General features: G+C 33.7%; 5 protein-coding genes across 6 annotated transcripts; 3 read left to right on the forward strand and 2 right to left on the reverse strand.

Annotated features, from left to right (window-relative positions):
* Positions 1 to 4,423: 4,423 nt before the first annotated feature.
* Positions 4,424 to 5,917, reverse strand: LOC144842091 (uncharacterized). Its single transcript, XM_078698455.1, has one exon. The coding sequence runs from the start codon at positions 5,809 to 5,811 to the stop codon at positions 4,570 to 4,572; it is 1,242 nt and encodes a 413-aa protein (XP_078554581.1). The 5' UTR covers positions 5,812 to 5,917; the 3' UTR covers positions 4,424 to 4,569.
* A 223-nt stretch (positions 5,918 to 6,140) lies between these two features.
* LOC144843679 (propionyl-CoA carboxylase beta chain, mitochondrial-like) lies at positions 6,141 to 11,804 on the forward strand. The gene is made up of 15 exons (XM_078700567.1): positions 6,141 to 6,378; positions 6,790 to 6,909; positions 7,112 to 7,180; positions 7,419 to 7,589; positions 7,687 to 7,747; positions 7,962 to 8,011; positions 8,130 to 8,171; positions 8,352 to 8,418; positions 9,025 to 9,145; positions 9,576 to 9,657; positions 9,799 to 9,922; positions 10,125 to 10,232; positions 10,367 to 10,566; positions 10,694 to 10,793; positions 11,037 to 11,804. Exons 1-15 carry the CDS (start codon positions 6,184 to 6,186, stop codon positions 11,156 to 11,158), a joined length of 1,632 nt encoding a protein of 543 aa, XP_078556693.1. The 5' UTR covers positions 6,141 to 6,183; the 3' UTR covers positions 11,159 to 11,804.
* Positions 11,805 to 13,050: 1,246 nt separating this feature from the next.
* Positions 13,051 to 15,729, forward strand: LOC144842981 (uncharacterized). The gene is made up of 2 exons (XM_078699612.1): positions 13,051 to 14,279; positions 14,898 to 15,729. The coding sequence occupies exon 2, from the start codon at positions 14,904 to 14,906 to the stop codon at positions 15,552 to 15,554; it is 651 nt and encodes a 216-aa protein (XP_078555738.1). The 5' UTR covers positions 13,051 to 14,279; positions 14,898 to 14,903; the 3' UTR covers positions 15,555 to 15,729.
* An 85-nt stretch (positions 15,730 to 15,814) lies between these two features.
* Positions 15,815 to 19,757, reverse strand: LOC144843838 (uncharacterized). Its single transcript, XM_078700799.1, has 4 exons — positions 19,671 to 19,757; positions 17,379 to 19,364; positions 17,013 to 17,138; positions 15,815 to 16,779 (listed from the first exon to the last, which is right to left on the reverse strand). The coding sequence occupies exons 2-4, from the start codon at positions 19,263 to 19,265 to the stop codon at positions 16,468 to 16,470; spliced, it is 2,325 nt and encodes a 774-aa protein (XP_078556925.1). The 5' UTR covers positions 19,266 to 19,364; positions 19,671 to 19,757; the 3' UTR covers positions 15,815 to 16,467.
* Positions 19,758 to 20,023: 266 nt separating this feature from the next.
* LOC144842841 (centrosomal protein of 63 kDa-like) lies at positions 20,024 to 25,594 on the forward strand. Of its 2 annotated transcripts, none has more exons than XM_078699390.1 (14): positions 20,024 to 20,136; positions 20,509 to 20,698; positions 20,840 to 20,935; positions 21,142 to 21,285; positions 21,424 to 21,537; positions 21,724 to 21,978; positions 22,112 to 22,257; positions 22,775 to 22,918; positions 23,002 to 23,119; positions 23,745 to 23,942; positions 24,215 to 24,357; positions 24,596 to 24,732; positions 25,000 to 25,142; positions 25,307 to 25,594. In XM_078699390.1, exons 1-14 carry the CDS (start codon positions 20,102 to 20,104, stop codon positions 25,466 to 25,468), a joined length of 2,025 nt encoding a protein of 674 aa, XP_078555516.1. In that variant the 5' UTR covers positions 20,024 to 20,101; the 3' UTR covers positions 25,469 to 25,594. The 2 variants fall into 2 exon arrangements, with proteins under 2 accessions (XP_078555516.1, XP_078555517.1); XM_078699391.1 differs by having other exon boundaries at positions 24,596 to 24,702.
* Positions 25,595 to 27,663: the final 2,069 nt, after the last annotated feature.

A 27,663-nucleotide genomic window follows, 5' to 3' on the forward strand; every position in this document is an offset into this window, starting at 1 on the left:
TGCCTTCAAAAAATAATTGTTTTTAAAAAAATTCGCAAGCTTATCGAAAACTCGGATCGGCTCCCTTTATCCATTGAGAAGAACATCATTTTCAAAACTGCAAGAATTGCAGTGTCTATACATACAGTGACTTTCGCATAAGACTGTATATATTCAAAATGATAATTTTCCTTTATATCTAGCTGCCTTGATTTCTATTTTTCGCAAGTTAAGCTATCAGAAAAATCACGAAGCCGATGTCTGATAAAAATCATTTTTCGACGTTCAGGAGCATGTTTGTCTAGCTTCCGCAATTCTCTGTTATAACTTTGAGCAATGCTTTGTGTCGTCGGTTGAACCGAAAATATTGACTCAGATCATGCATGCTTGTTGGTTTGGCTATTCTGCTGTACTTATCGACTTCATTGTTTGTTTGTGTAGATTTTGTTAAAGAAATATGAACTTAAACATGCACTTAAACGGATTCAGACTTAAATGTATAAACGTGTGTTTGATTCTTTTTTATCCGCTAATAGTTGCATAACTATTCTCAGATGTAATTTCTATAAACAAATTAATAATTATCAACTTCGAAACTGAATGTTGATCTGAATTAGTAAACCTTCAAGTGGCTATTAGCTATAGAATAGACATAGCCAATTACAGACCTAATGGATTCCAATTGAAATCAAATCAATTAAGTTTTGGTTTGCAAATTAAAGAAATTACTCGTTGATGACAATTGGACTAAAGCCCGTCAGTTCTTAAACGTAACGCAATGACGTCAGTGGACCCCATTAATTTGACCAATCACAATTCGCAATGCTAACCTGTTCGCTTTTATGTGATCGGTCGACGTTGCGCGTACGCCATTATTGCGTTGCGTACAACAAGTGAGAAAACAAAGCTTAACAGTTGTCAAGATGAATAACAAAACTGAATGGATCTTTTGCCAACTTCCAGTAGTGTTCGTTCTGTCGCATTTTATAATCTCAATTTTAGTGTTACTTGCGAATGGTATCACTATTGCTACTGTTTTATCAGTAAAAGAACTGCAAAAACCTAATTTTATCATTTTGACTAGCGTTGCGATCGTTGATTTTTCCACGGCTTGCTGGATGCTTATAGGACTTGCCAAATGGACTCAAACCGGCCAGTTCTACTACACTGAAGATTACCTAGGAAGTCTAGCATTCAATGTGACAACGTTTCACGTTTTATTCTCTTACATCCACCACATATATTTGGTATCCGAGAGGTATTTAGCGATTTTCTATCCTTACTTCTACGTGGCAGCAAAGATAGACAACAAATCGGTTATAATAGCATTGGTTATCTCGTGGGCTGTGTGGATTGCACTTGCAGTATCCGTGACTCTAGAATATTCCATTGAGGAATTCTTCCCGATTATTTTGATATTTCTAGGATTGACTTGCTTTCCTATGTATGGTTTCCATACTCGAATATACCTCGAAGCTGGAAAGGTGTTCCGCGAAATTACGTCAATGAGTATCAGCAACAATCCAGCTGGCAACCATCACCAAAGACAGACAAGAACACAAAAGCAACCATCACCAAAGACAGACAAGAACACAAAAGCAACCATCACCAAAGACAGACAAGAACACAAAAGCAACCATCACCAAAGACAGACAAGAACACAAAAGCAACCATCACCAAAGACAGACAAGAACACAAAAGCAACCATCACCAAAGACAGACAAGAACACAAAAGCAACCATCACCAAAGACAGACAAGAACACAAAAGCAACCATCACCAAAGACAGACAAGAACACAAAAGCAACCATCACCAAAGACAGACAAGAACACAAAAGCAACCATCACCAAAGACAGACAAGAACACAAAAGCAACCATCACCAAAGACAGACAAGAACACAAAAGCAACCATCACCAAAGACAGACAAGAACACAAAAGCAACCATCACCAAAGACAGACAAGAACACAAAAGCAACCATCACCAAAGACAGACAAGAACACAAAAGCAACCATCACCAAAGACAGACAAGAACACAAAAGCAACCATCACCAAAGACAGACAAGAACACAAAAGCAACCATCACCAAAGACAGACAAGAACACAAAAGCAACCATCACCAAAGACAGACAAGAACACAAAAGCAACCATCACCAAAGACAGACAAGAACACAAAAGCAACCATCACCAAAGACAGACAAGAACACAAAAGCAACCATCACCAAAGACAGACAAGAACACAAAAGCAACCATCACCAAAGACAGACAAGAACACAAAAGCAACCATCACCAAAGACAGACAAGAACACAAAAGCAACCATCACCAAAGACAGACAAGAACACAAAAGCAACCATCACCAAAGACAGACAAGAACACAAAAGCAACCATCACCAAAGACAGACAAGAACACAAAAGCAACCATCACCAAAGACAGACAAGAACACAAAAGCAACCATCACCAAAGACAGACAAGAACACAAAAGCAACCATCACCAAAGACAGACAAGAACACAAAACTTCAAAGCGACCAGAACTACCGCCATAATTCTCGGAGCTTTTAGTATTTCAATGATACCGTATTTTCTTGAAGTAGTCTATGAGATAATTACTGGTAAAATAACCGAAAGAGTTTGCAATATTGGCTTTTATCTTTCATCTTCATCTGTGTATTTGAATTGTGTTATGAATCCGATCATTTACTATGTAACAAACACAAAATTCCGTAATTTTAACAAAAAAATAATGTGCAAATAAACCTAATGTTTCATCTTGTTCACGTCTCAATTGGTGTTTCTCGAAGCATGACACAAAAATAACGTTGACGCGCAAAAACACAACTGGTATAATATACGCAAAGTGGGGCGGGGGAGGCAAACACAATTATACATATAGGTTGCGTAGTCGCTAGTAGTGGGCACCACGATTTAACCATATTATTGATTAATATTGATTGATAACCATCTGATTATCATTAAAGATTGAAACTAGATAGAACAGCTGTATTGTTAAAAAAAAAAGTTCTAGACGAAGTTTTTAAATTAAATTTAATTTACATATTTTGTTGAAGAATTTAATCTATCGTGTACACTTGAAAATGTTTTTATTAAATCCAAATTGAATTTTACAAGGTGGTTTATCAATAAGCCTTCAGTAATTGCGGTTCTCGACGACACACACATTTAATGACTTAAGACTTCATTTTTAAAATGATTTCATTCGATTTGCGATTAGATTAGTTAAAGGTCATAAAGAAATACGATTGCCTTTATGTTAAGTTAATCAAGTACAATTTCTATAAATTAAGTATTTAAACCTTTTACCATTTTAACACATTCTTATTAATGGTGTCAACTAATATTTGTAAGAAGTAAAAAAAAAGAGTTGAAATAATAAAGGTGGGTTGTTCCCACAAAAGACAAAAAAAAAAAGTTAATCAAGTGATTTGGGAGTGTTAATTGACAATATCAATGTTATCCAATTAAGTTATTACTATTGTTAAATCCAAATTAGAGATTATAGAAAATGTATTATTTCATCAGTTTGTGGATTGCGATATTATCAATTAATGAATGCCTATTGCTGGTTCCAACGCAACACAATGACGTAGCAAGCGAGTTGACCAATAATAAGAACGATAGTTCCAATTGTCGCTTGTGATTGGTCAAAATAATCACTTGCGTTGTCAAGTAATTTGGCGAATCATGGACTGCGCGATCAATGAGCATTCCATCGCGTCATCATTGGTAAAATGTTTAAAGCTCTGTCTACACTATCAAACTTCATGAAAAAATTAATGTGATGTGCCCATATATGGACATGATGATGTCATATCCTCACCAAATTTGGGCACATCACACTTTTGACTAGTTTGTTAGGGTAGACAGAGCTTATAATTCCAACGCTTTTAATTGAAAGTAATGAGAACTTGGATAGGGTCGATGTGGAGATTAAATTCTACAATAGGTATACTACAGCATTAATACGTATCATAAACTCGTACAATAAAATAACACAAGATGCTTAATAGGTTATTTTTATACATTTAATTGTTACAGTACCATCATTACATCGCTAAACATATTACAATATATACAAAACACAACGGTCATTCCATAAACATCAATTAATTGTATTGTGTGTGACTCGGATACATAAGATTATGATTTAAGACTTATGCTCTGTCTACACTATCAAACTATTTTGACCAAAAATAAGTGTGATGTGCCCAAATATGGTAGTTATATGACATCGTGTCCGTATATGGGCACATCACATTTTTTGTCATATAAAGTTTGATAGTGTAGACAGAGCTTTAGAGTCATCTAGACATGAGGATGAGATATATTTCATTTAACATTTTTTGAAATATAATCTTAAAACTAAATGGACACGAATACAAAACGCATACTATTTCAAATCAATAACATCATAGCCGCACACTCGATAACAACTTATCATTACCAGGAAAAGAGAACTTTATTTGCAACAAATGGATAATATAAAAATACATCATTTACACACTATAATTCTAACCATTATATAATTCAGGACATTCTTCTGTCTATTGCCACTTTTATTGATTGAAACTGACTATTGTGAATTGCTACGGCTCCGACTACTACAAGTTTGCCCGCTTGCACTCGAGTCACCGATTTCACTATTGTCTTTGGAGCTGTCGTCTTTGGGTTTACTTATGTTTAATGGGTTGCTACAGCCTCTACATTTACAGTCATCACATCCTGCTTCTGCCATAAAGCACGGACATCGACGTCCCTGGCAAGTACTTGACGTCCCCCCTCCCGGTGACCAGGTCCCACAACGGCAACCTTGATGAATAACCAATTTTCTTCCTTCTCTCAATAGTTTAGCCCGTCGACCAGATATGATTAATTTCTTCTGCAGGTTTCTATTCGTTTTGGCGTAATTAATGGCAGCTGATCTCATTGTTTTATTATCCGTGATAGCCGATTCACTTTTCGTTCTGTATCCTCGAAAGTTTCTCAGTCGCCTCCCACGACCCCGTTCTTTCCTGTTCATGAATTTGAGCGACCCTGCAGGAGCCGAGTGCCGTTTATATTTATTTTTACGAAATGATAAACCGTTTTGTTTGTTATCAGGTGATGAAAGTTGAGATTTATCAACGTCTTCACTACTGCACTTATCATCTGACGTTGACAATTGGTTCTCTGGTGTTGTGACGTCTTCTTGTGCCTTTGGCGAAGTGTCACAGTCATTCACAACTGCTGTAGAACTCTGTTCTGTTTGTTTATTTGTATTCGCAGTCTCTGAGTTTAATTTCACCTTTTTCTTTCGTCCTCTTTTCTTTGGAGTTAAAGTTGAAACACAATTTGAGTTTGAGGATTGTAACAGAGCGATTATGTCGAAATAAGACGCATTGCCAGAGTCCTCTGACCCATTGACATTGATAGCCATTCCCTCGTACAGAAGCGCAAGGACGTTACTGGTTCCTCCGTTTGTGCCAACAAGATTTCTAGAGATGGGCGTGTCTGCAATATATTCGCACATCTTTTTATAGCATGAGAGAAGAATTCGTAACTGTTTCTTTTCAACAAATTGCGAGTAATCTGTACACCATCCACAGGCTGGTCGAAGTCTCTTTTTGCCTCCAATACAACCTTGACATACGTGATGTTGACATGTTGGATTCGAAGGTCCCATTGGTCCATTCAGTAGTTTTGTACAAACACAACACGACAAAGACTGACGTAAATACGGAAGCAAACGATACAGGTCGCCACCAGAATTTTCATTATTCAAGTCCGCATTTAAAATATAGCGACATGTTGTGATGTACAAACTTGTAGCGTCCATGGCAATAACTGTTATTATATAGTTGAAGTCATAAAAATATGTAAATTGTGTTAATTTGACATTTTCCCCTGCATTCTGTGTCGTGTAAGTACGTCTTCGTAACTAACCGGAAGTTGGACTAATTTTTTCACTGACTAGCGCCCTCTCTTACGAAAAGTTCATGTTGACATCATACTAGTCTTTAACAGAGTCGTAAATTGTATTTTTAACAATGGTTTATTATGCTTTTAGTAATATCTAACAAACTGGACATACTCAAACTTAACTAATTGATTAAAATCAATTAATCAGATTGCATTTAGACATTTTCATTTTAGCTTCATTAAGTACCACGAGTTCTAATTTAATTTGACGGCTGGACACAATTTCAAGATGGCTTCCATCATGTGGAGAGTTTCTCGGAGAGCTCTTACCCAAACAAATTTATTAAATAAAAATGTCATTAATTTGTCTGCACGGTCATGTAGTCATCAGCTTTTGCAAGATGTAAAATCAAAGATCGAAAGAAAGAGGCAACTTGCAAATGAAGGAGGAGGCCAGCACCGAATTGATTCACAGCACAAAAAGGTAGGCCACACGGGAATTCTGTTTCAATTCACAGGCTCTCAGTCAGGACGCACAGACCGAGAAGAGAGTGTGGGAGTTGTGGTGGTAGACAGTACATGGGATCTCCTAGTAGTGTGGGCCTAGTTAAAGGTGCATGACATTGCAGGGGAGGGGTGACAGCTACAAACAATTGATTATTTAAATTATTGCATTGATTATTTTTATTTTTTAAATAAATTATTCTTATTACTTAATAATCTTGGTAATTAAAACTAAAAAAAGATTTTTATTTTAATTAAATAAATAATTGAAAACTAAATAAATACTCAGACCTAGTTTACTTTTATCGAAAATGCACTGTTTGGAAATGCTGTCACTACAATACAATTATTATTTAAATTAAGTGTTCAATTTGTAATTTAAATTTCACAGGGTAAGCTGACAGCGAGAGAACGAGTGAATTTGCTGATGGACCCTGGCAGCTTCGTTGAGTTTGATACATTTGTGGAACATCGGTGCACCGACTTTGGAATGGCTGACCCAAAAAACACAGCAAGTATCCAACAACCTTAATAATATTAATCAAAGAAATAATAATCGTTGCATATTATTTCTTCTGCTCAAAGCAATCATAACAATTTACAAAACACAACATTTTTCCATATTTTGTTCTCATACTACAAGAGAGTTTAAAAGTTGAATTTTAAACTAAACTATTTTTAACTAATCTAAAAGTTTATTGTTTATTTTTCAGTTTCCAGGCGATGGTGTTGTGACTGGGCATGGACATATCAATGGAAGAATTGCATTTGTCTTTAGCCAGGTAAAGTGCAACCCAATCCAAGAGAGTATTTTTCTTTCCCATCCATCCATCCATAAGACAAACAGTTCCATAAGAATCAATTAAATAACTAATAAACAAAATGAAAGTAACAAACAAAAATTGTTGAGGTGAGAAAAACATTCAAGCTTCAGACATGATATAAAATCGGAAGGAGTCACCATTAAGATTTTGAATAACATTCTAGAAACTATAACAAAATGTTCCTTGTTTACAAAAGGATTTTACCGTTCATGGTGGTAGCCTGTCTAGCGCTAATGCCCAGAAGATTTGCAAAATAATGGACCAAGCAATGATGGTAGGGGCACCTGTTATTGGTCTGAATGATTCAGGGGGTGCAAGAATACAAGAGGGTGTAGAATCACTAGCTGGCTATGCTGATATTTTCCAAGTAAGTTGAGAGAGAGACTTTTAGTAGATTATCTCAATAAGTATTCTGTATGGTAGCAAAAAAAAGTTGATTGTTTGGTGTCTTTTTTTTCCCCTAGAGAAATGTGCTGAGTTCTGGAGTAATACCACAGATTTCACTTATAATGGGCCCATGTGCAGGTAATATATTTATATACAAAATATAGTAATTACTACAAACCAACAGGCCACAATATCCTTTCTTGTTTCCCAAACTCTAGATCCCTTCTTAGTCCCCTTCCTATATAATAATTACTCAATATTCTATCATCCATAACATGTTTTACAAATATAATAATTGATATAAGTCGATTTTAGGTAGGAATAAATTATATTGTTTAAACTTTCATTTCAGGAGGAGCAGTGTACTCGCCAGCAATAACAGATTTTGTTTTTATGGTTCAGGTAAATTAAGACAAATATTTTATATCATAAAAAATGGTGGAAAGGATTGAATATAATTTGTATATTTCTCTTATCGCATCATTTTTACATTTAGACTTTTCTCTTTTATGTTTTGTAGGATACCTCATACTTATTCATAACAGGACCAGATGTCGTAAAGGTATTATATTTTGTTTGCTTTATTTATAATGTTGACTGTTTTATTTAATTTTGCATTATAATTTAGTTTAACACAATATGAAGTTTGTTATAATAATATACAGTAGTAAAGTTTCCATTATCAACCATGTGTAGTACAGTAATTAAACTTTAATCTTACGTTTGTTATTCCCTATCAAAGGCTGTGAACAATGAAGATGTGACATTTGAAGATTTAGGTGGAGCCACAGCACATACAAAAAAATCTGGTAGTTTTTCACTTATAAATAAATCTTGCAGTTAAAAAACTAAATTACAATAATAGTTACTTACAATATTTTTAAAAGAAAAATTGAGTAAATGGTATAATAAAAATATTAAAATTACACTAAATTAGATATTATTATTATTGCATATTGTTATATTATAAAATTAAATTATGAATAATACCACCAAACTTACGAGTTAGGATGACTATAGCGAGGCATTTAATAAAAAGGCAAACTGCCTTAAAATGTAAACGTGACATGTTTCGAGAAACTACTCTAATCATCAGAACAGTAAACAACGCCTAGAGTGCTTATATACCAATAGGACATGTTGTATGTAAATAAGTAAGTAATTAGCATAATAAAACAACAAGGAACGTAGGCAACAAACAATCATATGCTAATTACTTACTTATTTACATACAACATGTCCTATTGGTATATAAGCACTCTAGGCGTTGTTTACTGTTCTGATGATGAGAATAGTTTTTCGAAACATGCCACGTTTACATTTTAAGGCAGTTTGCTTTTTTATTAAATGCCTCGCTATAGTCATCCTAACTCATAAAATTAAATTGTTTTAAATTTAAATGATTGTTGCTACAGGTTGTGCACATGGTGCTTTTGATAATGACATAGAGGCATTACAACAATTAAGAGACTTCTTTAACTATCTACCTCTGAGTAATAAAGATGAAGCACCTATACAGCAATCTGATGATTCTCCGTAAGTAATGTATATTAGTCGTTAATTTCAAGATATTTATTAGATATATATTAGATTAGTTCATTGAGATTGTCTACATTATCAAACTAGTTTGACAAAAGTGTGATGTTCTCAAATATGGTAGTGATATGACATCATCATGTCCATGTATGGGCACATCACATTTTGTTGTCGTCACATAAAGTTTGATAGTGTAGACAGAGCTTTAGTTTGTTCCCAGCAAAATTGTGCTTGAAATACCAAATAAATAGCATTATTAACTTACAATAAATGTATTATTTATTAGTGCTATGTTTACACAGGATTCTTTTTTTATTTTTAATTTCAAGATATTTAGATTCAATGATTGGTTGTTTTTCTTTACACATTTGTGAAATTTTGATTACTTCTTCACAATTTAATATCTTAATTTTTTTACTATTTTTTAAAGAGATCGCTTAATACCAGTATTAAACACATTAGTACCGTTGGAGTCAAACAAGCCATATGACATAATGGATGTTGTCCTTGCAGTAAGTAGACTTCAAAAGTTGTGCCTATAAAATGACTATAAACATTTAATTGTTTTTCCAACCAAATTATCAAGTCTCTTTTATAATTAGAATATCTACTGAAAAACATAACTTTACGTAGTTTTACAACATTTTTTCTAGACTGTAGACGATCGCAAGTTCTTCCAGATTATGCCGGATTACGCAAAAAATATTGTAGTTGGATTTGCAAGAATGAACGGAAGAACAGTAGGCATTGTGGGTAATCAACCTAAAGTTGCATCAGGTGATTATTGGATTGAATAATTATCATTTACAAGGCGGAATTACAAATATGATTTGGAATTTTGCCTCAAAGTATTGTGTTGTCAGCTAGCTGTAATAGAGTATCTATAGCGTAAACTTTACACATCTTCTATATTACATATTGAAATTATGGTTGTTCCTGTTAACCATTTTAGTGACTAACTATAGTTTCTTGTCTCTAGGTTGTCTTGACATAAGTGCATCTGTGAAAGGTGCAAGATTTGTTCGTTTTTGTGATTCATTCAATATCCCCATCATCACATTTGTAGATGTACCTGGATTTTTACCAGGTAAGTTTTAATTTTGAGTAAAATGTTATTGTTATACTATACAGTTCCCAAATATTTTTGACTAAATTTCGCTTTACAATACCTTTGAGCAAATGATAGCTCAACTTACTGTATCCACTTTTCTGTTCCATAAGGTACAAGCCAGGAACATGGTGGTATAATCCGTCATGGAGCCAAGTTACTCTATGCCTATGCCGAGGCTACTGTACCCAAGCTGACTGTGATTACCAGGAAAGCATATGGAGGAGCCTATGACGTCATGAGCTCAAAACATTTACGAGGGGACATAAATTACGCATGGCCTACTGCTGAGGTAGCAGTCATGGGGGCTCAGGCAAGTCTTGCACGTAAAGGCATACATGAACGTGGCTAAAAAAGTTGTTCTAAAAATCATAACACTCTGTATAATGAGGCTAAAGAGAAGATGAACAAATTTATATTGAAAATATTTTTATTTTCAGGGTGCTGTTAAAATTATCTTTAGAGGGGATAATAATGTTGCAGAGGCTGAACAAGAATATATAGAGAAATTTGCAAATCCTTTCCCTGCAGCTTCTAAAGGTAAGTTCATGTGGTGCTGGTGCAGTTGAGTCTATTGAATAGAAAAATATAGAGGAGGGAAACAAGCGTTTGGGCTTAAAGGGTTATCCCCAACTTTCCATGTTTAATTTCTCAAGTTTAATGTTTGTATATTTCTATGTATTTGTTTTCATTCATATTTTATTCTGTTTTATAAATTGTACTGTTCTTGGAAAGCAATATATACTACTTAACTAGGTGTTCATATTGTTTTTATTTTTTCAGGTTTTGTTGATGATATTATTGAACCAAGTACGACCAGGAAACGACTTTGCCGAGACTTGGATTTACTTTCCACAAAACAACTTAGCAATCCATGGAAAAAACATGGAAATATACCACTCTGAATCAGTTACTATTATTTATTTATTTAAGATAAAACACATTATGGAACAGTGGTGCTGGTGTACAAAACATCTGTATAATAAAATGTTGGTTTGCATCAAAAGTAAAAATAAATCTATAAATTATCTCATACTGAGACTTATTTGAAATTGTCAGGGAAATTGTAGTATAATATTTGGGACTACCTTTTGATCTTACATCATCTTTTGATATAAAATATTAGTAATGTTCGTTTTCACATTATGTCACGTAATTGTCTTACGCAAAACGGAGTTGACCAATCACAAGTGATAGTTTGGATGACCAATTGCGTCGTAATTGGTCAAATTACTTGCGTTGCATCCTAGTGGAAACCAAGCTTTAGCTGGCTTTTCTGGTTGTAATTGTATATTGTTTTAAATATGGGTAAAAAAATCTTGGAGTAAAGCTCGGTCTACACTATCATCAAACTAGTTTGACAAAAAAAGTGTGATGTGCCCAAATATGGTAGTGATGTGCTGAAATATGGTAGTGCTATGACATCATCATGTCCATATATGGGCATCACATAAAGTTTAATGACAGAGCTTTAGACATGTCTTGTATTTTGTTAAGTGAGTGACTGGAAATATTCAATCATCAACAAAATAGTAAAATAAAGATATATTGTTTATATAGAAAGTTGTGAAATGTAATTTATTGTATTATTATGTAGGTACTTAGCCGTCCGAGGGACGGCTAAGTACCTACACTGATCCCGGATTCGCTCCGATGCCTGAAGAAAATGTTAAACGTTACGATTTTTTTGTAGGTCATCAGTACGTTTTGTAATGTGAACGGCTCTTAAACACATTTTTTCACGATATCTTATCTGGAATCTAGACTCCGTGTGAACATATATTAAGCCTCTTATGTCACATGTTGATCTTTTGTACTGTATTAAATTGGGGTTTTTTTACATCCAATGACCGAGCAATTATAGCAATTGTAGTGTGAACGGCTCTTAACTACATTTTTTTTCACGATATTTCATCCGGAATCTAGACTCCGTGTGAACATATCTTAAGCCGCTTATGTCACGTCATGTTTTATCATTTGTATTGTATATTATGTGGTACTGGTTTTTTTCTTCATCCAATGTCAGAGCAATTACCAATGTGATTATTACAACATGTTTCAATCATTGCTATTGTTGACTGACGATAAGGATTACATCTTTGGTATTCGAAGGAACAAAATGGGTACAAATGCGATTATGACGTCATTATTGTCCATAATCGATTGGTATTGATTGGCCAAAGCGTCCTTGAAATGTAATTCATGTTTTAAATTTCAATCTATAATTGGACTACTGTACGTGATTGAATTTAGATTACTAAAGACTGTGTATTGAAGCTATTTCATGGCGATTGGAAACAGTTCCGTAATTGGTATTCTTAATAAAGGATTTCATCGTTACTTATTGCATCCATCCATCATTGACGATAACTTGATTAAAGATTATTGGACGAGCTGTCTCATTAAAACACACATAGGCTTGTTGTATACAGTGCATGTCTGGCCGTCAAGACAACAGTTGATACCTTTGCGGAATGTTTATTTAGACGCAATATAATTCATAGAATTCAATGATAATGTTTGTTTATCAAATAATAAGAATATCATCTGAAGTGCGTTTATAACGCAGTCTGTGTTTTGACTACACAGTCTATAAAAGTTACGTTTGTATTGAAGATTACAGGTAGGAAAATTAATTATCTTTCTTCTGCTTTAATGTTCAATAATATTACGTATTACAGTAAGAATATGCATTTGTGAATAACATTATTTTTCTAATTCACTTGTTTTGTGTTTTAAATCGCAGATAAAATATGTAGCAATGGGCACACGAAATAACTTGAAATTACCACCCTGGTACCAACAATATATCGAAGTCCGACGACGTGAGATAGAGTGTTTCCGCGCAGCGAAGACGCTTCGGGATCGGTTGATATCCGATGAACAGCGGTTCCTTGATTATGCTTCGAACCGATACATGCAGCGCCGTATGGCAGGGCGATCGGTAGTTCAACCACAAGCTGAAACAATACGAACAAACTTAAAGCAATTGACGTTGAAAGGAACAGATAAATTAAGAACAAGACGAGGCAGGTTGGTACAATCATACCCAATACAATCAAGGAATAAGAAGCTCACAGACAACGGTTTGAAGTATCCATCATTTTTATTTGAAGACATGATGTTGAAAAAAGATCGTTTGAAAGAACTCCCTCCTCTTGAGGACTGCGCACCACCACCACCATGCACGATTCCGCAGACAGCAGCACAAACACCAACAACACGCGCGCACTCGTCTGCCGTCGTACCCGATTTGGTGGTGAACGTTCCAGCACATACGTGCGCACAAATAGATCCAGACATTACTGAGGTGCACGTGGTGAATCAAAACCCTTCCAAGACAGATTCCTTTACCAATGATGAAATGAATACTAAGAATTACGAAAAGCGAAGCAAACGAAAAGAAAAACTAAAGAAAACTCTAAAGAAAAAACACAAAGAGACAAATCTTGACAATATATAACGATAATTATGAAATAAAGTACCGCTGACAAACCGCCGACAATCATTAAATTAGAAATTGAAAAGTTGATTAATTTGGTCACTGGTCGGCCTAATACTATCAAGAAATGTGACTTGATAAACATACAAATCAGGGGAAGATTCGCCTATTATTACCTATTGAACATTTCAGATGGAAAAAGAGGTTGCATATTTTCTGAATATGAACACCCAACAAAAATTATTTCAAGAGCAACAAAGTCTATGGACACATTTTCTGACTGGTATTTATATTTTTATTTTCAAATTGTTTCCAAGCACTTTTGGAATGTTCAATGCGAAAGATGTATATGAAGAAGATAAGTTAAAAAGCTTGTTAGGGGTCATATTTGATCTACGGTATCAATGTAGTCTATTTACACCAACACTTGACTTCAGAGAGGTGGTGAGCGCATAGGTACAAAGTGGACACATATTGCAGACTTCGACGCAACGAGCTGCACAGATAATGTTGTAGGCCCACTATGGTATACAGGATGTTGAGTTAATCGTATTATTGTTCTGCACGACGCTATAACATCTTAAGTAAGTTTGTACTTCACATTTTGTTTAAACATTAACTTAAAACTTAAACAATTAAAAATTGGAAGTTGATGGACTTTCTCAGGCTGTGAATTTTGCAAATTCCCTACCATTTATAGAAATTAATTTGCCTTTTTTGCCAATCGCAATGTGCTAGTTGCTACCGCATTAAATGAGATTCGTAGTTGAGTGATGGTCATTGGAAGTGTTACTGAAAATGTAACTGATCGGAGCCTAATTTTAGTAATTGAGCACTGTAGGCTCCTATATTCACGGATCGCTCAACATTATGTTAATTGTATTGCTATAGGCCTACTGAACTGTTATCAGTGAAAAAGCAATAATTCAATGATATCATTAAACAGTTATCTCATATGCTCATATTAATATTTACTCGTAATATAGTCTTACCAGTCTATATACCTGTGTTACTATGTAATAAGATAAGAAAGGTCAAATAGGTCAACCATCGATTGACTGACACGGGGGTTTATAGGCCTATCAAACATATTTTATTTTTTTTAAAATTCCATTAGAAAGGTCAAGTCAACCATTAGTCTGGAACAGGGTTGATACCAATCATATTTTACTATAATAATGATTTCAATTTCATTATTCCAGACATCCATGTCCGCGTACACTCCGTCCGAGTTACCAATCTGGTACAACCAGTACTTCGTTGCAAGAGTGAACCAACGGCGCTGTGAGAATGAAGTCAACACTTTAAGAAAGGAACTTATTCCAGCTTATCAACACACTATATCTAGAAGTTTAGAACAATATAAAGAAGAACTTCGAGCGGGAAGATTTACTGTCAACAGCGAAGATCAACGAATAAAAGTTCACAAAGTTTCAAGTTTTGGTGCGTTTGCCAAATCACGTGATACAACTGACGATTCTTCAATAAAGGAATTTGATAAACGTCACCTGACGTCATCGTCTAAGATAACATTCCCGCCAATAGAAAAAACATTTACGTATGTGTCTACTAAAAAGTCAGACAAACACAAAAGTAGGTCTAATTTTCAAGTAAAAGAGAGTAGAAGTAAAAGCGGAAGGTCACATGTAACGATTGAGAGACCGGTTGATCACAGGTTCGTTGGTTATACACCACCAGAACATATGTGGCCAAGAATGCAAAAACAAATATGGGAAGAAATGTGTAAACCGAAAGGCAACGTAAAGAAAAACGAACGGAAAAACGTTTATAACAACAGTACCGATGATTTGAATGTAAATAAACTGACTTTAGATATAAAGAAAATCACACCAAAATAAAGCGCGATTCACATTATACTGTACTACATTTCCTCAAAGGACGCAACTCCGTCTTAAGCGCAACGCAAGCGAGGCGACCAATCACAAGCGACAGTTCCGGGTGCTACATCGCGTCGTGATTGGTCAAATTACTTGCGTTGCGCTTTACGTACGTACGTTGCGTCCTAGTGGGAACCAAGGTTAAAATAATCGAGAAGAGAGTTTATATAAAAAAAATGTATAATTAACAGATTACAACGATTGATTAAATATAATTAAAGTTTTAATTTAAATACACTGTCAATGTTGTCTCATTTCATGAACATCAAAATAGAAAATAAATTACTGTTGTGATTTAAAATCATACATATTGAATTACCGAGTATAAAACCTAGCACTTGAGCTTTCAGCTCCGAAAATAATAAATCAACTTTTTATCAATCGGCGGTAGACTAAAATGTCCATTGAAATATCGTCATAAATAGAATCGACGACTGAAACTAAACTATAATATATTCAAGGTCTTTCATTTTTGTCTTACGTTGCCTATTATCTGTATTTGGCACATAATTTTAAAAAATTATTCATTATATAAAATGTCTTTATAAACTTTACATAAATAGATAAAATATATTTAAAATCAATCATTAATTTTGATTTCATAAAAATGCCCATAATTAAGAAAATTGCTATAGGCCTAATCTACATAAAGGTACGGTACGCAGTACTATTTTTGGAAGTACTGTACTAAATTCAGTCTAGCGCCCTCTATAATACTACAGAAAGGCAACTTTTACAAGACAGTAAAATTTAAACTCGAATACTAACTACTACCTTAACAGCAACAATTCAATTTGTATTTAACATAAATTAAATAACTAAAAGTGATTAAAAATACTTAATTTTAAATTAACTTTGCTATGATTTCAGTAACCTATTGATCTCTACCTGAGTTTAGTTGATTTTTACAATAGCAGTATTTAGCAACTTTTGGGTACTTATTGACAATACATTTAGGCTGGTCACCATACAGATTTATTCGACTAATTTCCTCAGTTATTTCGTATCGGGTGACATTCTTCTCGTCATGAGACATTTTTATAGTCGCCTCAAATAAACCTGGCCCAGGAGCTGTTTCCACGGTAACTTGGTAGAGAAGCGACATTTCATGGACGTCAACGTTGGCTTCTTTCAAAAATCCTGGTTCTCTCTGGTCAAAATCTACTGTCTTATCAAACTTTAGAATCTACGATTTTGACACAAAAAAAAAAGAAGACAAATTTGAATAGAGAAATAAGATTGTTATTTCTGATATGAAGGCTTAAATTTACTTAGAATCAGTAGTAATTAGAAATGAATATTCTAATACTGTAGTTGCCACATTGGCACAGAATGACTTTTAGACTCAACAGCTGCATAGCCATTGTGGTTCATCATAAATAATTGTTGTTTAGTATTACTGAAGGTTCTAATGTTTACCTCTGAATTTGGAATCATTCTCTGAGCAAACTTTACACTTTTCAGAACAATGTGAGCGCAGTGTTCAATGAAGGGCGCCACCAAACGATTCAGCTCTTCTATGACAACTTCTGCTATTGTATTTATCTGATCAAAATAATTTATGTCATATTATTATTCATTATAATACATGTCAATGAGTACAAATTACATCACATAACATCATCGGGGAGGACTTAAAAGAGAAGGGAGGGTGTGGGAGGTGAAATGCATCTATCAGCACCTAATTTTTAAAAATAATTCTATGTGCCTGTTTATCTATAGACCCTATACTTTTAATTTATCCACACATACACCCTGAACTTTATGGGTATTGTATATTATTACCTCAAGTTGATTTCCATCTGGAACCATTTCCCACTTGAGGCATGCACACCAGTGAGGTGCCACGCCCGCATTTGAACAGCTCCTTGTAATTGGTATTTCATTAAATAGGTTCAACCCTCGCTGATTTTTATTTCCAACAGAATTATAATTAAGAACTCTTTTAAGAGTTTCGTGAATGTCAAACGGCGTAGTTAACCGATTTGAATTTAATTGCAGATTCTTATAAATAGAAGGGTGTTTTATGCGTATCCATTCTGGGACATAAACAGACATAAAAGGAAGTCTTTCTTCTAGCTTTCCTTGAAGCGTCGATCTTATCTTCGTATATCGCGCTCCGTGATCACTGAAAATAGCGAGTAGCGTATTATTAAGCAAACCATCAGAATGTACTTTTTTTAAGAATGTGACCAACGCATCGTCCATTAGGGACAATTTGTTAATATCAGCGTGTGTAAGACCGGTGTACAACATAAAACCAAAGTGTGGAATCTTTCTATAATCAAACATGAAGTCCTGTAGATAATCAAGTAAGACCTTATGGACTGGCTTTGGTCCGAGACATTGACCTTCAATGTTGACCTCTTGCCAAAACGTCCTCATGTAATGGTCAGTCGGTCGATGATCAAATCCTTTTAATCTCCAATTGTATGTGGAAATTTCAGGTGTATCCTCTGCAAATAGGGTTGCATAACCAGCTTTCTTGAAGTCCTTCCATACGAATGGATAAACATCAACATAAGTGGAGTTAGTGAAACTCCGCCTAGTTTCTGGCAGCTCTTTCTCGTGCTTGCCTGTCAGCATTGGAGTGACCGCTCCATTTGTCGCATCTCCAACTATGTTGTAACCTTTTAGCACCACCGAACCAATTGTTTCAGTTAAATAACGATAAGTATTTGGCATTTTACGAATGAAGTTTAATCTCGATGTTGAATCAACTCCAAACATGATGACGTTTAACCAGAGGGATGTTTCCGATGCGTGTTTAGACTGAGCATGTTTCATGACCTTATCAATCGGATTTATATAAGCGTGAATGTCGACATGCGTTCTTTGGATGTCCATTTCGTATTCCATCACTGATTGGTTCTCATTTTCATTTGCGGAAACATCAGGATTGTCGCAACCAACAATTATAAAATCAGAATCGACCTTGTACGCAAGTTTGACGTCTTTACCATCATGTGCGCGTCCAACTGGCACAATCACTGGATCCGTTATAAAAGATAAAATATCCGAGTCTCTTTCAATGGTTGATACCTGGCAGACTTCATACTTTTCTTTAACCAAAGCATCATACCGGATAAAAATACTATTATCTTTTATGTAACTGTTCATATGACCTTTGCAGTTTAAAGGTGATGGTTCATAAAATAAGTGTGAAATTTCAGGATTAAAAGGCTTCAAGTCTGGTATCTTACAAACTTGGTCATTAGTACTGTTAAACGTTTCTTTCAAAATAAGTTTGTTTTCTAGATTTGTTTTTATTTTTACAGGATTAATTGCTTTAGTCTCTTGTCTTGTGATTGACAATTTACTCAATTTATTAGGAATAAAAGTTTTATTATTTTTAACTTCCGAATTAAGGTCACTTGACTTATTTTTTTCTGTCGGATTATCCACAATTTTGTTTTTCTGCATACTTAATAGTTTTTGCAGACGCCTTTGCTTTTCAGCATTGATGAAACCAATAGATCTAGAATAATTTGCTTTGCGTAAACGGCCTTTACTTATATGATGGACGGATATTGGCATTGCACCGGTGGTCTTCGTAGTAGATTGAAGGCTACGGAACGAAACAACGAGAAGGATCAGACTGAACGTGATGATGGCGTAGAACAAGCAACGCACTCGGTTGTTCGTGATGTTGATTAGTTTTGTCCGTCCCATGGTCAAAGTTTCTTGTCCTTATTTTCATACTTTTCATAAGGTCAGGTGACATTAATTGGTTAATTAATAATAATCATTAACCATATTTTTATTGAAATTCTAAAAAAAAAATATTAATATTTCAATTGTATTATATCATAGTTATTGTTTGCTCACTTACTTTGCAGAAGTTTAGGTTAAACAAAATATGTCAAATAAAAAATAATTTGTTTATACTGTAATTGAAATCTTTTAATATATAAATAAATGGGCCGAATCGTCCTGCTACCTCGGAGAGGCTCGCAAGCTAGCTACCAACCAACCAAGACCAATTTTTAGCCTCCACTTCTTGCCTAACAAAGCCATTTCTTTGGCGTAAGTAAGGTATTTTTAACATTATTATTTAAATAAATATCAGTATACTACCTTTATGATTAATTTAACTATATATAAAACGATTTAAACGATATACAGAATGAATTCATAACCTAGGCTAGGCCCACACTGTAAAATTACTGGAAATAAGGGTCGAGCGGAAACTAATGTAAACATTAATTTGATGGTGTGGAACGCAAAATAAGAATTTATTTTATATGGGAAGATAACTTTAAAAATTGCATGCATTAAACAATTGTTTAAAGTTTTGGCTTTAAATGGTATAAAACCTTTATTAAATAGTAAGCATAGGTTTTTCTACCACAAACAATTCTAAAAATTACTGCAAATTAAATTTTTTTATATGTACGATTCTGCAGGCGCTCACGGCGTTCCATTTTGAATCAAAGTTAATCAAGAATGTAGAATTTATTTGAAAAACCACCCGCGAAAGAAATATGTCGTAATTTGGAACTAAAAATATGGGTGAATTCGAGAGAGAAGCCCAGCGTGCTGGGTAATAATATCTTTCTTAATATTATTAGTTTGTTATTAGATTAGTATATAATGTATTTGTACATTTCATTTGGATATAACCGTACCCAAACTTGACCTCCTCTAGCTAGCAGGCCTAGATAAATGTAGGCTGCCTCCAGTCAAATGGCTTAGTTAGCCTACTAGCTGGTCGTTTTGTCCCATTTTATACCCTACTACTGTATCCAGGAACCTGATTTATAAGACGTCTGAAAACTACTGTATTTCAAATGTTTACATTAAAGGGGAAATAAAGGCCCTGGCCAAGGCATGCCTAATAATATTAATCATCAATTATATTATAATAATAATTTATTTTTACAATAATGAGTTTTCACTTTTTTTTTATGTACAGGTTGTTCGACGGATTCCCGCTATCATCCTGTGAAGCTGAGCTGCAGGAATTAATGAGACAAATAGACATAATGATGGCAGGTCGCAAGAAAGAATGGGAGATGGAGATCCATGCTTTGGAAGCCAGACTAGACATCAAAAGCAAGGAGTTAAATACCTCAAGGAGTCACATGGAAATTAAACACAAAGAGGTGCCATCTATGATGGGGATTTAGAAAGAGATAAAGGAGGAAAATCCAATTTAAAAACTTTCCTCATTTACCTTGTGCAAGCACTCTTTCAGTCAATTCATTTCATTGATTTTTAATTGCTTTTACCAATCTTTCTTTCAGCTTGGCCAACTTCGACATAATTTACAGCTAGCAGAAACCTCACAGCAGAATATTACAAAACAGTACGATCAGCAGGTATCACAGCTACGAAATCAGGTATTCTAAAATATTTTATCTTAAAAAAAACAAAATATGTCAGTTACGAAACCAGGTATCTAAAATATTTTATCTTGAAGAAATTAAATATATCAGTTCTATTGGATGATACTACTACTATTGTGATGTTTAAAAGCATTATTGCCTCTATATATACACTACTTAAAAATCAATGTATATTAAATAATATTTTACGATATTTACAGCTTGGTGTTCTGCAAAGAGACTATGAACGACTTCAGAAACATCACAGTAGACAGGCTGCTACAGCACAGAAGACAACAGATGACAAAGTAGAAGAAGCAAGCAGGTTGCAATCAGACTTAATCAATGCCGAATCAACTATTAAAGTATTCTCATTATTTTACTATTAATTTCATAGTTTTTGTGTAGGCATCTATCTCCCTTGCATGTGAAGTAAGTTAATAAACATTTAAATTAAAATTGATGCATAAAAGGTTCCTTGAATTTTTTTTTCTGGATTGCAGGAACTTGAAGAAAAGTCAAAAGTTTGGGAAGGTCAAAGGAGAGTTTACAGACATCAGGTTGAAAGTCTTGAATCACAGAGAAAGACTCTTGCTGAGAAAAATCAAGTTCTTCAGGTAAATTTAAAAAATAAGATGTTAAATTCAATGTGGGAATATTATTTACATTTGTACTTAAAAATAATAATTAAGATTATGTAGTCATGTTTGCAGGCTGGCACCCAGGTCTAGCATGTGTGTTTTATTGTTTATTTTTGTAAAATCTGGAATAAATTAAATTGAATTGTTATTCTAAATTGAAAGCAACAAGCGGACAGCTACCGGTCACAACTGGACAAAACACGGAACATGAGTGAGCAGCAAGATTACAGTAGCAAATCCAAACTTTCTTACCTCGAAACTGAATTAAAACGCACTCATGATAAATTGAACGAGAGGAATAACAGAATAATGTCGCTAGAGGGCAGCCTAAAAGACAGCATAGCCAATAGGATGACAGTTTCTGATGACAACTTGAGATTGAAATCGGAAATAAAGAATGCTAATTTGAATATCCAGGTAATTTATTTAAATTTATCATTTACATATTATTTAACCAACATATTTCATGTAAGACTAGAGTTGTATAAGCACCAGGTTACATTAATTCAATATTTCTTTGCTACTACTGTACTATTTTACTTTTCTTCAGCGACTTGAGGAAGATTTAAATCAACTACGAGTTGAACTTCAGTCTCGTGATGACCTGTTGAAAGCTAGCGAACATGAAGCACGCCACCAAAGTAGAGATGTCACACAATTACAAGAGAGTCTGGCATTGAAAGAGGACATTATACAGTTAGTAATCAACTTATATTTATACTTTGTCAAAGCACTGTACAGTATACTCTTAGGTCTATTATAACATCCAGCATGAATTTAATTTTATGGCCATTGTGGATTAAACTCTAAGTACTCTAGGACTGCCCAATGATTTTCAATTTAAGAAAGATGTATTGTCCGCCAAAAACATGAAAAATGAAGATTAATAAAATCAGACTTTGAATAAGCCATTTTGTAGTTTAACAAAGTTAAAAGTTTTTCATTTTCGTAGAAAACAAACCCAGAAAAATAATGTTTTCACTTATAAAACCAACCAAACATTGGCTGGCAGCCAATTTGACTGTTTTTTGCTTTAAATTACATTTTTTTCAGATAAATAATTTTTTTCCCCAATCCAATTTTCCAATTGTCAAAGTGAATAACTATTATTATTAAAATGGCATATTCAACAACAAAAAATGTAAAAAATTTTAAAGGTTATCATTGTATAAATTCTATTTGCCAGTATTTTCTACATTGATATTGTTTTTAGGACGTTGAAGTCGCAGAATAAAATCAACCAATCAGTGGAACAAGGTCAGCATGCAAGTCAGATGGCAGATAAAGAAAGAGAGAATGAACAGTTACGACAAAATGAAAAAGGTCTACGAGACGAGGTGCTGCGACTTCAACGTAGGTTAGTGAAACTTGGAAAGAACACATTAGGTATCACCGAGGACAGATACCTTGATTTTAAACTACATTCTGTTTGTGTTTTAGTGTTGATGATGCAAGCAGGAAATGTGCTCATCTCAATCTGGAACTGGTAAATAAGATTGATGAGTTGAGCCATCTTGAAGGAGTCGAGCTGAAAGAGCTGAACGACAAATACAACAAGGTTAGTTAGTAATTCTTTCCGAAAACAAAAACAAAAATTAGCAAAACTAACCTGCTTGACAGTTTGGCTATTCTGCTCAGACAGCTTCTTCAGAATAAATGACAAATATGTCATTAAACAGATTGACCGCGAATCTGGAATGATCTCGATGACAAACTAAAGCATTTTAAATCTCTTTATACTTTTCGTAAAAATTTTAAAAAATATCTTAATTCTTTATACTAATCTTAATACTATTATGATTGTAGTACACTGAAAGTATCTAATTTTATTTCATCGTTTTTGTTTTTATTTATTATTTTTATTAGTAAATTTTATTAGTTTATATGTATGTGTATTGTTTCTGGGGTCTTTCTCGAGACAAGAAACTTGATTTCTTCTAGAGAAGACCCCAAATGATGGCTTATTACCATGTTTTATTTTTAAAATGTACACACCTATATATTATTCTGTTAAAAATATGCCATTATTGAACAAATAAATGTTTTTTGAACTTGAATTCTGCCTAATTCATGAATAACCAAAACCAGATGTAAATGTACAAACAAGGTTAGTTATTTATTTTATTTTTATTTCACATATCAGTAGTTGTAATGAACTGTATTCTTTGTTTTTGTCTTAACAGCTTTCTGAAAAATGTGCAAGTCAGGAGGATTTCTTTCAATCAACGTTAGAAGGAATGAAGAAAGAGGTCACTTCACTTACAACTAACCTCCATGAAAGAGATAAGACGGTCGCTTACTTAAAGAATAAGATATCTTTATTACAAAATCAAATTACTGATTGTAATTCAAAATCAGAGGATGGTGTTAGTGAATTACAGGTAAGATAGATAAAAACAAAGTTGCTTATTCACATACAGTTAGTAGGGTTGAAAATGGCAAAATCAACCTGTGGTCATGTTCAAGAGTTGTCAAAACAATAGAGATTATCTGATGAAACTCCTACAAAGTAGGAAGCCTTTTGCTATTTTCCCTCTAACTCTATACTCTAAAGACTTAAATTAAAGACACCAACGACTTAAGTTTAAAGTATGACTTAACTAAAAGTCCTCATGTATTTATGTATTAAATGTACTTTCCTGTCAACACACAGAAGGAGAACAGTCTTTTAAGACAGCACCTAAACACATTACGTCACCAAGTGGAATCAGCAAAACGCAATCTGCAAGAAAGGCTAAGCAGCCAAAAAATGGAATCTGATTTAGTCATCGCTGACATGAAGGAGGAAGAAGAAAGGTATGCCATTATTATTATAATTAAATAATAATTAAAGCTCTGTCTACACTATCATTTGTGCCCAACTATGGTAGTGATACAGTTCTTCTTTCATATAATCACTTAATATATCCCAAAAAATATATTATTTAGTTACTTTTTACTTTTTTTTTCATAAATTTTGTGCTGAACATTATAAATTGAACACCAGCTTCATAACCTCAATTTTTCATTGTTTTTCTCTCGTTGTCCTTATTAGGAAGATTGAAGCTTTAAATCTTGAACATCGTATAGAAATCCAGGAATTGAAAAACAGGTTGAGCGAAACTGTCAACCAATACGAAGGAGAGTTGCATAATGTCAAAGGTCAATCGGGGCATTCCATTCATTTACAACGTATGTAAAGCTCTGTCTACACTATCAAACTAGTTTGACAAAAAAGTGTGATGTGCCCAAATATGGTAGTGATATGCTTAAATATGGTAGTGACATGACATCATCATGTCCATATATGGGCACATCACATTTTTTGTCACATAAAGTTTGATAGTGTAATACATTTTATGCATATTCTGGCATTGAACAGGAATTAAATTGAACTTACCACCCTGGTAATGATAGGCAAGGCACTCTACATTCAGTCAATAATCATTGTTTTTACAGGCCCAGTTTCTGGAACAGTAACTGCATCACCTTCTTACGTCCGGTCGCCAAGTCGTAACAAATTCTTCCAGAATCCAAATATATCGCAGGAGTTACTCAGCTTTCCAGAACTTATTTCACAATCTGATTCTTTTCAATATGAGGTAAATATCATAATTTGTACTCATCAGTAAGTATTATACTGTAATAAGGTAAATATTGTACATTTTAATTATCAGTAAGTATTATATTGTAGTATTTAAAGTGAGTATTTGAATGATAAAATGACTAAATTGTAATAACTTTGATTTGTTTTCAATTTTGTTAGCGTCCAAACTCAAGAGTTTCTGTAACAAGCAGTTTTGTTGCAGAAAACAAGAAACACACAAACGACTTGGAGAAGTTACTTAACCATCACATCACAGATCTTGAGAATAGAACGGATGAGACGATAGGCCGCTACATTCCAACATCCAAGTCCGATACTTAACTCAATCTTTACTCAATCATATTTTTTTTTGTATTATAAAATTAAACATATTTATATTGTATAAATAAATTGTTTTTGTGTATTATAAAAGAAAAAATGTTTTTAAATATAATTATTATAACTGTTTTTTTGTGTCTGGTATTTATTACGTAATATTACTTTGTCTCCGCTTTCCGCCTTTAGCTTGACAGTTTTATCTTGAATGAAACTGGGCAATTATTCAGTATAAAACTCTGTCTACACTATCAAACTTTATGTGACAAAAAAATGTGATGTGCCCATATATGGATGTCATATCACTACAATATTTTTTTTGTGTTTAAAACTTAAAATAATGTGTTAAAGAAAACATATTAGTTATGAAAAATATCTTCCTGATTTTGTAATATTATTTATATGCTTTCATTTAGACTCCTCCATTTTATATAAATTATTAAGAAAGTGAAATAAAATGAAATATTTAAGTATATCACTACTGTACCATATTTTTTTTGTAAAACTTTTGATAGTGTAGGCAGAGCTTTATATCATTGAATGAGATCTTTGTTCAGAATATTATTACCTAAGCTAGGTCTGACGCACACCACCCGTGTAATAACGATACGCCAACCACACAATTCGTTATCACCTCGAATGTTTCAATCGCCATCAAAACTAGATAATATCACAATTAGCGAGTGTGAATTATCACAGGCGACAGTTTTATTGTCTTAATAACTTTTGTGTGATTATCTCGACAATGAGTTAATATTCATAATTGTTGTATTACACTTGCTTTAGACAATACAAAGTTTATTTCAAGAGGAAACATTTATTGATCCAATGATAAGTAAATAAATTTTAATTAGTACAGAAAAGTACTTACTAACTACGTTTAGCAAACGCTCTATTTGCGTAAAGCCAGTTTTCTATTACCGATAATATTCGCGCGAATCGAACATTCTTGAGTCATGATTGGTTGCGCATTTTTCCACGTCACAAAAAGTGGATGACAAAATTAATACGCATGCGATTCGCGCGAATAAATTTGTCTAGTGGCAACAAACAGCTTTATAAAGTACACTTAGTTACAGCGAAGAACCTACGTCTTTGCGTTGCGTCCTAATGTGCGCAGTCAGCAAACATGACCGACATGTTCTCCGAAATACAGTAAATGTTTATTTTTAACAAAATAATTCGAATCGACCGCAAAAACGTTATTTTCATCTGCATGTTTTACACCAAATATGGCCCTAATATTTATTTCAATTTTTTTCCCATTTCAAATGACATCCAACCGCGAGAAACCGCAACTTACATCGATGATTGGAAATAGTCACAATGTTAAATGTTACTTTACTATCAAAGAAAATACAAATACTGTAGTGTTATCTTTGTCATCACATTCTATAATATCATCTCAACTTGGATAATGGTTAAAATATTAAAATATTTCTTCTCATTGTTGAAGCACCACGTAAATATAAATCATAGGCAACGATTGATTAACATTGATTCTTATCGATTCTTGATAGATCAGTCCACATCCGTTGTATCAGTTCTCAAAACATCTTTGCCTAATATTTCTTGGCTAAATTTCCGTTCATTCATTCTAATAATTTCCTCATAAAAATACAATCATTATTTATTCTAGACGATATTTCCTGACTAAACGTTCTGCTTGTTATTGTCTTCAACCTATTACATACATTAGCAGCGCGTTAGTCATAGCTAATTTGCATACAAGTACGCGCTCGCTTTAAGATTTGCATTTTCCCTGAGGATAAATATCTTAAAAACTTGATTTGATACTCAATTAAAGTGTGATAATTTTAAGAGATTACGTCATTGTCTTTGTTCTTCGCGATGAGGAACTAATTACTGGTAAGGTTAATTATATCATTCTTACTAACGTTAATACAACGTATTGATACATCTTGGGGAAAACTGTGTAGGCCTACGGAAATTTGATATATTTATATCGATAACTCCAAAATAGTTCAAATTCAGATGATCTTATTGCAGTCTTATATTAGAAAATAAAATATTAGATGGTTGCAATTCATTTCATGACTCCATGTCAACAAAACTAGACAAAAATACACCCAAAAAAGAAAATGACTTTCAATAAATTCAACAAAAATGTCGTCATTTAATTTCTCTTTATTTCGGACTTCATTCATAGAAAAATACCGTTAGTAGGCCTGCATTTTCCA

This window comes from Antedon bifida, chromosome 5, assembly GCF_963402885.1.
Source record: "Antedon bifida chromosome 5, ecAntBifi1.1, whole genome shotgun sequence".
Taxonomy (NCBI): Eukaryota; Metazoa; Echinodermata; class Crinoidea; order Comatulida; family Antedonidae; genus Antedon; species Antedon bifida.

Coding starts and splice junctions, on each gene's coding strand:
- LOC144842091 (XM_078698455.1), bottom strand. CDS start 5,811: ATGGACGCTACAAGTTTGTACATCACAACATGTCGCTATATTTTAAAT.
- LOC144843679 (XM_078700567.1), top strand. CDS start 6,184: ATGGCTTCCATCATGTGGAGAGTTTCTCGGAGAGCTCTTACCCAAACA. Junction 9,146..9,575: donor CAGCAATCTGATGATTCTCC/GTAAGTAATGTA, acceptor TATTTTTTAAAG/AGATCGCTTAATACCAGTAT. Junction 9,658..9,798: donor TAATGGATGTTGTCCTTGCA/GTAAGTAGACTT, acceptor CATTTTTTCTAG/ACTGTAGACGATCGCAAGTT.
- LOC144842981 (XM_078699612.1), top strand. CDS start 14,904: ATGTCCGCGTACACTCCGTCCGAGTTACCAATCTGGTACAACCAGTAC.
- LOC144843838 (XM_078700799.1), bottom strand. CDS start 19,265: ATGGGACGGACAAAACTAATCAACATCACGAACAACCGAGTGCGTTGC. Junction 17,139..17,378: donor CAGATGGAAATCAACTTGAG/GTAATAATATAC, acceptor TATTTTGATCAG/ATAAATACAATAGCAGAAGT. Junction 16,780..17,012: donor GAATGATTCCAAATTCAGAG/GTAAACATTAGA, acceptor TCAAAATCGTAG/ATTCTAAAGTTTGATAAGAC.
- LOC144842841 (XM_078699390.1), top strand. CDS start 20,102: ATGGGTGAATTCGAGAGAGAAGCCCAGCGTGCTGG. Junction 23,943..24,214: donor ATGGTGTTAGTGAATTACAG/GTAAGATAGATA, acceptor GTCAACACACAG/AAGGAGAACAGTCTTTTAAG. Junction 25,143..25,306: donor CTGATTCTTTTCAATATGAG/GTAAATATCATA, acceptor CAATTTTGTTAG/CGTCCAAACTCAAGAGTTTC.